Source organism: Psammomys obesus, unplaced genomic scaffold, assembly GCF_907164565.1.
Source record: "Psammomys obesus unplaced genomic scaffold, mPsaObe1.curated_primary_1811, whole genome shotgun sequence".
In the NCBI taxonomy this organism is placed as follows: Eukaryota; Metazoa; Chordata; class Mammalia; order Rodentia; family Muridae; genus Psammomys; species Psammomys obesus.
The window spans coordinates 161883-175633 of NW_026596040.1; the positions used below are offsets into that span (position 1 = coordinate 161883).

General features: G+C 41.3%; 1 protein-coding gene across 2 annotated transcripts in view; it reads right to left on the reverse strand.

Moving 5' to 3' along the window:
* Diaph1 (diaphanous related formin 1) overlaps nucleotides 1-12402 on the reverse strand; it is a 94603-nt gene extending 82201 nt beyond the window's left edge. The window contains exon 1 of one of the 2 annotated variants that reach the window (XM_055622539.1): nucleotides 12178-12402. In XM_055622539.1, coding sequence (XP_055478514.1) covers nucleotides 12178-12294 — 117 coding nt within the window. In that variant the 5' untranslated portion in view covers nucleotides 12295-12402. The remainder of the gene's footprint in view (nucleotides 1-12177) is intronic. The other variant, XM_055622538.1, reaches the window with a different exon arrangement.
* Nucleotides 12403-13751: the final 1349 nt, after the last annotated feature.

The following is a 13751-nucleotide window of genomic DNA, read 5'->3' on the forward strand; positions in this document are numbered from 1 at the left end:
AAGAAGAAGAAGAAGAAGAAGAAGAAGAAGAAGAAGAAGAAGAAGAAATCTATCAGTTGTAGTATTCCTACCCTTAGGATTATACTGTCTCATCAGACTGGTGATGAAAAATAAATAAAGTAAAATGATAAGAATCAAAGTGTTTTGTAAGAATTAAATAACACATGATTGACAAAACCACAGAAAATGGCTGGACTCCCTTCTTCACTTCCCTCTTGTTACATAGAAGTCAGTCAGAACTGGAGAGAGAAAAAACAGTGAGTAACTTTAAATATAAGTAACTTTCCCTTCTATTTTCCATCAAGGCCCAAGGAGGATGGCAAATGAATTGAGATTGCATCTCCATTCACAGAAAAAACATATTCTGATGTCACAGTTATTGGTACCTATTAGCCTAAATGGCAATGGTGCAGAGTTGCAACACTCACCTCAAAAAAGAAGAGGATACCCCAGAGAAAAGAAAATCTAAAAGTTTGGAATTGAAAAATACAGACTACAAATACAAAGCTCTGAGCCAACTGTGAAGCAGGCATGGGATACACTTAACAGTCCTAGAGCTTGGATGTCCAGGTAGGAAGACTCCGAGCTCAAAGCCTCTCAAACTGGAACACTTCCTAAGTATCAGGGTTTGTTTGTTAATAGATTAAAAATATTTCTTTCTCTAGTGACCAAGGAGGCAACTCTGAGGGAAAAGAAAGAGTAACTTCTTGCCTCCAGTTCAGCTCATCTTCAAGCACTGGGATGGCTAACACGCTTCATAGATGGTTGATGGCCTGGAAACAAGAAGAAACAAGTGGGACTCCAGTTCCACTATTCCAGCACAGAAACACAGGTGGAAGCCAGGCTGGGGACTCCGTGTTCCTCTTGCAAGTCTACAGTCTCACACCTTACACTATAGGACACTCCTGGGTCTGGAAAACTGTCAATAGACAAAGTGCTCAAAGCTGGGAAAGCAAGTATCTGGCAAACAAGCCCATCCTCACTGCTGAGGGATGCAGGTGAAAGCCATGGATGAATATCCTGTCACTTGCACACAGCTGTATACAAAGCTTCCTCCTTTTCAAACACCTTAAGGTTCTGATAAAACTTGAACACATATACAGAAAACACATAATGTTAGAGGATTTTTTCCAAAGTTTCAATATATTTCTCAAGTTCCAAATACTATGCTTGTTCTTCCTCATTTTCTTATTGGGCCTCTCTGAGTTCAGGAAAGATTGTCATTGCTCCTTTAAAAAAGGGGTGTTGACTATTCATTTAGAAAGAGTCAGTGACTCAGGAATGCTGTTTCTCAATCACCGTAGCAACTCTGCCCTCCTCCCTTGTGATGTGAGCAGCAGGACATCTTCTCCTCCGGGTAGACACATATGACACACCCAAGGCCCAACAGACAGGAAGTTTCTACAGCTGCTATCACTTCTACATACAGACACCAAGCATGAAGACTTGTTTTAAATCCTACCCCCAATTCCTTTTAATTCAAATAAGTTGCACCCTTTTTCTCCTCACATCATCAAACACTCAAAAATAATCATCTGATAATAGAGTACATAACCCAAAAATTACATTGCCACTCAAAAAGCCAGACGTGAGCTAATGAAACTGCAGCATACATTTTCTAGCTTTTTATAAACTGAGAACAAGATTTTAAGAGAAATCTTGGAGAGTAGGGAGCACAGTGATGATTTTAATTCTCCTGACGGTTCACCAGAAATGCAAGCCAAAGTTAGTCATTCTGATCCTTCTAGAAAGCAAACTATGTTGAACTATGTTATGATACAATCACATACACAATTTCATGCCAGAGTACTTACTTAGGCCCCAAAGATTTGCAAAAAACATGCATTTCTCTCTGTTTCTACTTTAACTTCAATTTCTAAAAAACAAAGGGAAGCCAGCAGTGGTGGCACACACCTTGAATCCCAGCACTCAGGATGCAGAGGAGGGGATCTCTGAGCTTGAGAACACCCTGGTCTACAGATGGAGCTCAGTTCAGCCAAGGCTACACAAAGAAACCCTATCTCAAAAACAAAACAAAAAACCTAAAGCGATTGTTTTACTCTATGTTTATACCTATCTACATTCCTTTAGAAAAAGCTACATATTGCTTTTATAATAAAAATGCATTTCCATTTCAAATAAAATTTTTTAAAGCTTGAAGCAATGGAAATGTTTATAGTATAAAAGTAGAAGATATAAAATCAAATTGTAATTCTATACAAAATTTGTGCTAAGATAGTGACTAGAATATTCATATATTACGTGAAATAAAAACAAAACAGCAGAAACTCTGGTTTCTTGGATACTGATGTTTTGAAAATGTATGAAGTTTTTAAAAACTCATTAGCACAGGATTTAAAGCAAAACATCATCCAATTCCCATATTCAGAATGTTCAATACTTTCTCTTCTTTTGTATACCTTAGTAAATATTCAGACAAAGAACACTTGCAGAGTTTAAGAGCAATAACACAAAGTGAGAGAATATACTGAAGAGCTGGATTCTAAAGCCTACCTCATCTAATTAAGGCCAACAAAACAGTCCTAAGCTTCCATGCCCTCCTCATTTAAAGGGAAACTGGGTCAAATCATTTCTAAGGTCTCTTTGGGCCTCTTAAAGACTGTAATTGGTTACTACTGCTCTCTTTAAGGGGTACCCAATGCCTGCTGCTTGCCCGATAATACATATCCTACAGCGGTTTCTCACCACTTCTTCTTGTGGTTTCAATCACAGGAAACAGACGTCACCCACGGCCTACATGTAATGAGCAAGCTGTAGCAGAGGCTAAGAGCTGCCAACCAGGACCAACTCCCATCCCTTTAAAAATACAAGGATCAAGAAATCATTAGAGAGCCCCGCAAGTGAGGAGCCCTGATATACATCTCACAGAAAAACAAAACTAAAAATATCTCCCTAAGTTCAACAAAATAGAATAGTTTTACAACAGTCCAAAGCTATCAGCTTCTATGGCCAAATAAAGGAACTAAAGAAATTCTACAGCTGACTTAGTCTGTGTTAAGAAAGAATGGTATGGGGCTAAAGAGAAGGCTCAAAGGTTAAGAGCACTTGCTGCTCTTGCAGAGAACCCAGTGCCCACCATGGCAGCTCACAACTATCCTTAACTCCAGTTCCAGCAGACTCAATGCCATCTTCTGAATTCCATGGGCACCAGGCACTCATGCACTGCACATACATACAAGCAGGCAAAAGAGTCAGACACATTAAATATTTTAAAAAATAAAAAGAGAATAGTACATCCTGACCATTACCATTTAGTATGGAGACCCAGACATATTCGGCAGTACTATTCTCCTCCTCTTTAGTGGTCTGTGTAAACCTTTCTATAGCCATGAAAGTATTAATAGATTCAAATACCACGGGAATTTGCACTTACTCACTTTAGATGAGCACTGGCTCAAATACTCCTCTCATTTATAGTGATACAAGTCAGCAGCCTTGCACTTTGTAAAATAACTCAGAGACTTTTAATCATACATAATGTTCCTTCAGATCAGACAGTATCTCCAGAGACAGTAATCATTTTTTCTTTATAGTACTCTCCTGATTGGGGTAGTTATGTCAGTCATTCTCTAGCTCAGTGAACTTGATAAGAGATAGCTAATGTTTTCAGAATTCTCAATCTCTTTTATTAGACTGTAAGAGCGGAAAACATTGATGCAAGATCTAACACTGAAATTAAATGCAGAAAAGGCTGTAGAGAACATAAGCTATGAAGCTCTAAGGCACTGAGGAACCTTTCAAGCTGGCTGGATGAAGGTAAGACTGTAGAAGGAGACAAATATTTTTGCATTCAAGGAAAGTGAAGAACACTTCCATAACCATGCAACCAAAGCTGACAGCTCATGGTCAGAAAGAACATTTAGAAAAAGCAACTGGGCATTCTCACAAAGGTGTATCTGACTGTGCCCACAATTTGCTCATACAGCCTTAAGATCCAGCTGAAAAGCCACATCTTTAAGAACCAGATAGAGCTGGAGAGATGGCTCAGAGGTTAAGAGCAGTGGCTGCTCTTCCAGAGGTCTTGAGTTCAATTCCCAGCAACCACATGGCAGCTCACAACCCTCTATAATGGTATCTGATGCCCTCTTCAGGCATGCAGTTGTACATGCAGACAGAACATTGTAAACATAATAAATAAAACTTAAAAAAAAAAAAAAGGAACAGATGATCTCTGAAAAGATAGGTACATTATGAGTGGGTAAAGACTTTAAACTACCTAAACACCATCAAAGGCAGCAAAAATTATTTGCTGGGGGCTGAACGGCTGAACAGATGTCTCAGAGGTTAAGAGTATTGATTGCTCTTCCAGAGGACCAAGGTTCAATTCTCAGCACCCATATGTGGGTAAAATACCCATACAAATAAAAGTAATTAGACCTTAACACAAATCTGAGTTCTTACATATCCTGATTACATAATGTCATCACCATACATTATATGGCCCCAAACTGATATCAATGTGTATCATATGTTATAAAAGCTAATTTTCAGCCCTTTTTTTCCTATAAATTTTTATAGGAAGGGAACCTAAAATCTCTGCCAAGTAAAGTGTCTTTAGTTTTCCTAATGATCCTAATGATCCACCAATCTCTGTGACTCCTCTAACAGTGCCAGCACATTTACACACCTGAGCCTCCCCACCTCAGAAAGTTCCTTCCCTCTCTTCTAATCAGATTTCCTTCCAGGGCCAGCCACAGCCCTCACTGCCCATTACTGCACTGGGATATTTACAGAACCTAAGACACTGGCACACTGGCACAGACCTTAGGAATGATTCATAATAGCCCTCAGGTTTTATAAGAAAAGACCAAGGGAGTTTGTACTCTACCTGGGAAGCAAAGCAAACAGCTTCTAGGTTCTTGGGTACACAAGAAAATGTGAGGAAACTGAGCTAAAAGAGGGGGTTGGAGAGAGTGGACAACAAATAATGTATGTCACACTGAAGTGACTGTCCAAAAGTCACATGACTCATCAGTAGTGGTGTCACAACCAAGCGGCAATTCATGTAGTTCCAGACTGTAGACTGCAAAGATCACCAGTTCAGGACAACCTTTATTTAAAAAACAAAGAGCTAGGTAAACTGTATCATTTTAAGAGTCTTTTCCCATGCAACACTCAAGATTCTGAAACTTAGCTCTTCTCTCAATATAGTACTGCTATTTAATTTTCCTAATTCTTTAAATTTGAACATCAATTTAAAGTTTATGCTGGGCTCAAAGAAGAGCTCAATGGTAAAGTACCTGACTACTATATACAACGCCACAGATATGATTCCCCAGCAGCATTTCCACGCACACAAATTTTATGTTCACAGGCTTGGGCAGAACTTTTCCTCCTAGATGGGTATATATATAGCTGAGATGATAATCTCTTAAAAACTAAGGCTGAAATCTGATATAATAATCACATGACTTTAGGATTAGCTTTTGGATCCAAGGTAGATGTATTTGGACACAGGCAAACAAGAGAAAGTCTATTCTCTACTTGTTACCACCAATCATACAGAAAATTATAGTTCCGTGTACTTGGATCTCTGTGGCAATGTCTTAATTATTAACTTCAGTCAAATAACTGCCAGGTCTAAAAAGCAAAGCCAGCAGTTCTCAGACTCAGAAGAGACCCTAGAGTTAGTAGTCATTTCAAATCCTTAAGTTTCAGGATAGTTAAGTGTTTACGAATACCAAACATCAAATTTAAACATAAAAAAACTAATTACAAAGATGGTCTTGGTCTTAGGTCTTCGCTTCACCTCTTCTCCCCATTTGTCGCCACTACTTGCTGCCCTCAGCAACTTAACTGAAACTCCTGACAGAGGATGCAGTTAAAGCCAGTCTTACAAAAAAAGATCAGGTTACTCTAAAAAAAAAATGTTTTACACAACTGAATTAACTCCTGAGATGGGAACGATGGGGTTTGCATGCTCAATAACAGCTATTTTTTCATGTTTAAGGTAGTTTTAATTATGATTCTTCCAATTGCTTCAAAATCTAAATTACTAAATGCACAAAGCATTTAGGCACTTAGCCAATGCACTTTGTACATCTAAACCCTGTACTACTTTCCTACTAATTAGACTCTAGGAGAATCTAGTTTTAATAGACTACAGATGACCAAAGTACTCTAAGGATACCACTAAAATTTTCTAGGAAATTTCTAGAAGTGAATACTGTAACATAGCAGATGTGAAAGACTGATTACATATGAGCTGATATTACAAAGTAATGAATCAATCTGCTAGATCTAGATTTGAATTCTAGCTCTGCCACTTTCTACTTCTACGTCCTTAAGCAGGTAGCCCAATCTCAATGCATTTTAATCCATTCACCTATAAAATGAAAATAATAGTATGTATTTTATTTAAGGCCAGTGTTGTAACTAATGAGTCACTGACTCCAAAACTTTTTAGTACATTGCTAGGCACACAGGAAGCATTCACTCAAACTGTTATTATTGCCACAGTTATAATTACTCTTTATCCTGGAGTGAATCTATCACATCCCCATGTAAAAATTCTAAACATTCACTAATATTTATACATTGGAAGACTGACATACAACCTGTAGCACACTGAGAACAGAAAAACAGAAGTTAGCATCATCTAACTGGGTTGGTAGGTGGGTGGGTAGGTTGGCGGGGGGGGGGGAGGGCGTCTAGGATAAATGGAATCTCAAAGGTTTCAAAACTGACCCATCTTGTCTATAGAAAAAGATTCCAATTCAAAACCAATATGTGGAACCAAAACATTGAAAAGAGAAAATATAAGTGAACTTTTAGCAAAATGTTGAAATAATACAAAGAGCAAAAGTAGGAAGAAAGGGACTTCTTAAAAAAGGAACATCCCTCCTTTTTTTTCAAAATATACTGTTAAGAAATTTAAATAGCTAATCAACAAGAAGAATAAAATATATGCAAAACACATATATTCAAAGACTCATACCTAAGCTAAAACAAAGACAGAAATTTAGCAAACAAAACCTTAAAGAGATTCCTCAAGGAAAACACACAAAGGGCAGGAGACATTCAAGAGTGTCAGGGTCTCAACAGTTACAGTCACACTGAGGAAGCACCAAAGCTTCACTAGAAAGCCACCATTTAAGGACGGTCGTATCACAAGTTTTATCAGGTCTCCCAACTCTGGTATAGTCTGGTCTGCAGTGCTGGGATCCCAGGTCTCCAAGAACTAAAAGCTAGTGAGCTAGCTATGGCTCTTTAATTCAGTTATGATTATAGTCCTCTGTATTGTCTATTCTGTCAAAAGAAGCAAACAATTTTTAAAAGGCAAATGACACTCCCTAATTGTCACAGCGCCAGCCAAGCAATAGAGAACCAACTTCTTACTCCTGCACCTTTTCCCTTTATGTCCCTTCTCATGTTACTATTAAACAAAGAAAACATAGAAATCAAAATTTCTGCTTCCCTTTTCTTTAATTATCCACCTTCTACCTTTCAGCCCCTGAATGTTTCCAACATAAAACTGCAAAAAGTGACTGAAACACTGAGTGTTTAGAAATTCTAAACTTTCAGTGCTAAAGATTTTTTAATATACTTTTAACATTTGTTTATTTGATATTTGTGTGTGTGTTGTGTTGTATTGTGTGTGTGTGTACACGTGTACATTGCTGCCCATGTGGAAGTGTCAGTTCTTTCCTTCCACCATGTGCATGCTGGAGATCAAACCTATCTTGAGACTTAGCAGCAAATGTCTTTACACACTGATCCATCTCACCAGCCCCTGCTCTGAAGTTTTAAGGTACCATTCAAAACAAGCTTTAATAATGAATAGAAGCTGGGTGCTGTGGCACATGTCTATGATGCCAGCACTTGGGAGGCAGCGGCAGGAGGATCTCTGAGAGCTCAAGGCCAGCCTGGTCTACAAATGAGTCCAGAACAGCCAAGGCTACATAGAGAAACCCTGTCTCAATAATAATAATAATAATAATAATAATAATAATAATAATAATAATAATAATAATAATGACAATGACTACAAGTAAAATATCAAAACAAAAAGAGTGACTTAACCATTTTATAATGAGGAATTCATTAAAATATTGGTTTCAATATTTGTCTTTTTCCACAGTAAGCTTTTTATGTCATTTATGAGGTATTAATGACTCTAAAAACTGGATTTATTTTGTTTTAAGAGAAAATAGGTTTTTATAGTGATTACAGTATTTTTTTTTCAATTTATGCTTCCAGAAATTTTAGTATTCTCTCTAACCCCTACCCTGCCCTGGAAACAGGGTTTCTTTGTAGCCCTGGCTGTCCTGGAATTCACTCCATAGACCAGGCTTGCCTCAGAGATCCACCTACCTGGGATTAAAGGTATGTGGTACCAGTGATCCACCAGCTCAGAAATTTTAGTCTTGATAGTTTCCAACTGCCTGGTTGCCCAAAACTCTGGCTAGGCTCAAACCAGCTACAAGAAGAGCATAAGGACGAAAACAGACGAGCAGTGGCTGTGAGGGAAGTGTCATCGCATAGTAACAGGCAAACACCTCAGCTGCTTTGCTAAGATGCTTGTTTCCCCACTACTGCCAGGCAAAGGCTTGAAAGCAGAGGGCTCAACACAATAAAGAAAAATTCTTAATATAAAATTAGTTTCAAAATGAGAATGGTTTCTGTAACTATGAATGTTTTCAACAGACACAAAGCAAAGGAACCACTTTCATATACAAACCCCTTGTTTCTCTACCATGTCTCATACATCTTGTTAATAAACATGATTTTAACCTGTTCTTCTGAATTGCATGTGGTATACAACCTTATCTGGGTCTCTATTACATTCCACTGAAGATATAATTCTTCTCTAGCTAACTTGGCAATCCATTTATAGACTGCAGTGCAGACCAGGAAGGACAACAAAAGGCTAGTCTATCAACAGAATATAAAATAGGTCTGTTTTGGCCCATGTGCTTATCGAAATTATACTGTTCCTAATATTACTACTTCCTTAGGTTTTATAACAATTTTCAGTTCATAATATTTTCAGCTCTTGATAACTGGAGAAATAGATGTGTGGTCAGGAGCACTCGTTGCTCTTGCAGAGGACCCAGGTTCAGGTTCTAGTACCCACATGGCAGTTCACAACTATCTTTAACTCTGGCTCCAGGGATCCAGTGCCATCTTCAGACCTCCTTAACCACCAAGCACATATGTGCATATACACACTTTCAGGCAAAACACTCATTCACATAACATAAAAATAAAAACAGCTTTAAAAAAATTTTTAAGTACTGGAACATTTACCAACTCTCCTTGCTCTCCTCATTGAATCAGTAATCACTGTTCTTAAAATGTCTTAATTTCAACATTGTGTGAGAAGACATGTAATCTACTAAATGTAGGGATGGTCTGCAGCCACTAGCACCCTGGTTGTACTGACTCTCTTTACATCTATTTCAGAGATGAGTGTATTTGACACCCACATTTGTCGCTGCTGCAAAGTCAGAAACACTCTGTTCACTCGGAATTTTTATTTTCCTTCCTTTGAAAGGATTCCAACAGGAACTGGAATGATGCTACAAAAGGGAAATGCTCATGGCCCAGAAGGCAGAACCATCAAGAACCCAAGGGGAAAACCAAGCCGCCTGGCTTCAGTCACTCACATCAACGTTTCTAACAGCCATGCCTTTAAAAGATGATCCCTATCCACTTTTTAAACTAAGAGTACACTTGCTCTCCACACAAACCGCCTCAGAGGGTGAAGGGCAGATCTCGGGCAATTTATGAGCTCTATTTTCTCATCTGCCTGTCTGTAGTTAAAACCTGCATATGCCAGAAAGGTATGAACTGCAGTCCTTCAAATGCAAACAACCTGCTCAGAAAGGTAGGGTAGCAGCAGCTTGAAGCGACTCAAATGAGAACCGTCAAGCACACTTAGTCCAAGCCAGAGGGCTTACATAGCACACTCAGAATGGGCGTTCTGGCGGATACTGCACTTCAGAGAAAGTGGAGTAGGCGAAACAGCTTTGAGTTTGGATTTAGCCAGCAGTTCAAGAAAACTGAGCCCTGGGTAACAAAAGCACCCCAGCAATCTCCCCCACTCCACCCACTCAAACACACTTATATACACAGAGACAAAGAGAGGTGGATTGCAATGCTCCTTGTCATAGTTCTCATAAAAAGAGCAGTGAGAAAGAATATTATCCTGCCTTAAGGTAGACTGTATTTGGCAACTAGGAAGTGACACAGCCCACTTTCCTGGAAACCTTCCAATCCTCAACTACTTGCCATACCTAGTTTTTAATACCAGTTAGGATAAGGGTAAAAGAGAACTTAGCCCCAGCCCCTGTACAGCAAATATCAACAATTCTGGGCCAAATCCATTCAGCCACACAAGACTGTGATGTGACAAAAAAAAAAAAAAAAAAAAAACAGGTGCAAAGAAGTTGAGTTTCCTGGGATTTCTCACCTTACAGCACCACACACTTAAGTAGATTTCATCAATTTACGAAACAGTGTTAGGTCAAATAAAAAGCACACACAGAACTTAAAAAACAGTGACAAGTCATACAGGTCACTACCAAGCTGCAAGAATAGCTAGAGTTTGGCTAGAGAAGGTCAAGCAGTATCCACGGTAACAAAATCAACAAAAAAGATACAGAAAAAGAAGAAACTTACATTGTGGAAGGAAAGCTCTCAAACTAGAGGGGTGGGGGCGGGGGAGCCAATTCTTACCAGGCTTAAAGAACGAACCTGGGAATATACTGCTCTGGTCACCAGGGATCCTATTCCTACAAAGGTACCTGCCAAATCAAACAGTTACTGACACCCTGTATGTCACTGGAAAGGACAAACCAGGAGCACCTTGTCTTGCTAGAAATAGTAATAGATGAGTCACTCTTCAGTTTAGTGTGCTCGTAACCCTCCAGGTCAACAAACATTTTCCTCCCATTTCCATCACTTATCAGTTTAATTCCCAAACTTGTGGCCTTGGATCAGAATATTTGGGGGTGGGGCGGGATGGTGGTGGTAAGAATTCAAGGCATTTAGTTGGTCAAAGAGATTATTATGTTACCTGGAAGAGTAAACTAAGTATCTAGTTAACAACTAGCAAAGAGTTAAGCAGAAGCTCCCTCTCTGACTGCTTGGTATCTTTCAGAGCTTTTACAGTAAGAGGCAAGTAGCTCCCTGGAGAGAGAAGAAAGAGGATTTAGGAAAGGCAACAGGTAGTAAAATATCTCGTTACATGAACACCGACAGTAGAAGTAATCAGCACTTCCAATATGCTGTCCTACAGGTGTAAGAAAAGGGATATCAGGAACCTTGGGGCACAGAAAATGGCGAAAGATTGGCTGGGGAAATGGTTATTTTTTCAAGTGTATAAAATGCAATTAAATTACTCATAAACTTATTGTACTTGAAATCTAACTTGCTCAAGAGGCAGGCTTAATCACCATCTCGGGTCATGAAGGGCATAGAGAGAAGTTCTAACCCTCTGAAGTGATAAGCAACAGGGCAAAAAGAAACAAGTTCTGTGGAATACGGAAGCCAATTACCGCATGCCCCAATGACCACAGGACCTAGGCAGGAACCCATTCCCGTAATCACAAGGACAAACGTCCAAAGGAGGAGGAAAGACAAGACTCAAGTCAGGTAACATTCCTGAGGGGAAGCATTACCGGGTGACACCAGGCTGAGGGCCCTGGAAAGGGACGGGGCGGGAGGAAAGTTAGCAGGTGAAAGGGATTACTAGTGAGGGAGGAAACGGCCTTTTAAATAATGAGAATACCCTGAAGTGGCTATGAGTGAGAAGAGAATATGGGCTCAGAACAGCTTACAGGGGACCCAAAAATTTAAAAATAAATAAATAAAAATAAAAAGATGTGTGGTAGGTACGAGAGGCAGAAGAAAGGAAGTGGGGCTGAGAGCCCGCGGGGCCACGGGGCTGGGAGCGTAGAGCCCTCGGACTGAAGAGCGAGGGAAGCTCCAAGGTGGCCGAGGCGAGGGCCAGGTGAGACTCCCCGGCTGTCCGAGGTCCCGGAGGGGCAGAACGTGGGACCGCGGAGCCCAGGACCCAGCGAAACCAGGAAAAGAGGCGCGGGGGCGGCTCCCCAGCAGCAGGCAGCCGACTCCGGAGGGCAGTGAGGGTCGCCCGGAGTCCAGAGGGCGGCCACCCCGCCAGGCTGAGAGCAGGGTGGGAGGGACACTCACAAATTTCTTAGGTTTGCCGCCGTCGCCGCCCGTCGCAGGCAGCTCCTCCGGGCTCCGACCCTTCTTCTTGTCCCGGGTCCCGCGGCCGGGCCCTAGGCCCCCGCCGGACGGCTCCATGTCTTGGTTAGCGCCGGCCAGTGACCCCTTGTCTACGCCGCCCGCGCCGGGCTGCCCCGAGCCAGCAACCACCGCCGCCGCCCAGCAGCCTTCTTAGCCGGCCGCCGCGCCCCGCCTCATTAACATGCTGGGCTGCGCGCGCCTCATGAATATACAACGGTGACGCCTCGCTCCCGCCCGCCTGCCCCACTTCCGCCCGGACCCGCAGCTCCTACCAATGGGGGAAGGGAGGGGGGGTGGAGGGACGCCGCGGAAGCGCGCTACCTGCCCGGCGGGCCTAACCATTCGGACCCACGTGGGGGGGAACAGAGAACAGAGTGGGCGGCGCTGCTCTGCCAGACCGCAGCGGGGTGTTTCGCCCCCTGGCGGTTGGAACAGAGGAAGCCTTTAGGCTCCCACGCAGAACCCACGTGGCTGTAAAGCCAGACCACCTCACACCCCAGCCAGAATTTTATTGTCTGAGACAACACTCTTATCGTAGAGACGCTGTTATCTTGAACATTTAAGCCTAGGTTTTGTGGGATGATGTGGATTTTATGTAGATGATATCCATGCAGTAAGTACATCAAAAAAATATTGTAAAAACTGAGTTACCTGATATAGAAAACTATGTGCCAAGAACTGAGTTTGAGCCAGCACCAATCTAGACCAGCTATGGAGTTACATTGCCCAGCTCTGAATCCTAGGTTAGCTTTCTAATTGTTTTTTACATGAACAAACCAATTCTTGCCAATAGCCTAAGCAGCAATTAAATAGTTACTACTTGTTGAACACTATAGGCCAGGCTATATGTTAAACGTGACACATCTTTCCTCACTATGTCCTGAGAGTCTACTGGTATCGCCATTTAAGAAATTTGAACTCTGGGAGTTGAAGTGACTTGTAACCTAATTGATGGAAAATTTACACACAGATCAACCATGTTTAACCAAGATTCCCCATGGGCATAAACTCATGCCAGCATGAGTTTTCTGAGTATGGCCTTTACATAATCTTCTCCCTCAGCAACTTCACTCTCCTGGCTACATCTACCCAATAGGGCCTTTGAGGGATAGACTGGATAATCCTAAGGACTGAAGGAAAGTGTGTATTACCGAGGACAGGATCAGTAACTTTTCGGAACCTCCAGCACATAGATGGACTCCAAGGACTCTACTGACTCCTAAATCTGGCTTTCACCTTGTTGCCAGTTGCGAAGTTGCATAGAGCTGTCCAGCTCTCACTGCAGGCTGCTCAGAATTCCAAGGCTACTTTCAAGCTAGAGTGAAGAGACAGTGTGAGAGATTTCCTGTCAGGCCTCCTTGCACCACTGTCAACACCTACATTTACCATGCCCCTGACTGTAAACTCCTCTAGAAAAGGGTCTGTGTTTGTGGTACACACGTGATCCAGCCCTGTTGCTCAGTCAGCTCATGAGCAGTTTCTTACATCAAGCACAGCCAAGCACTTGCGTTGTA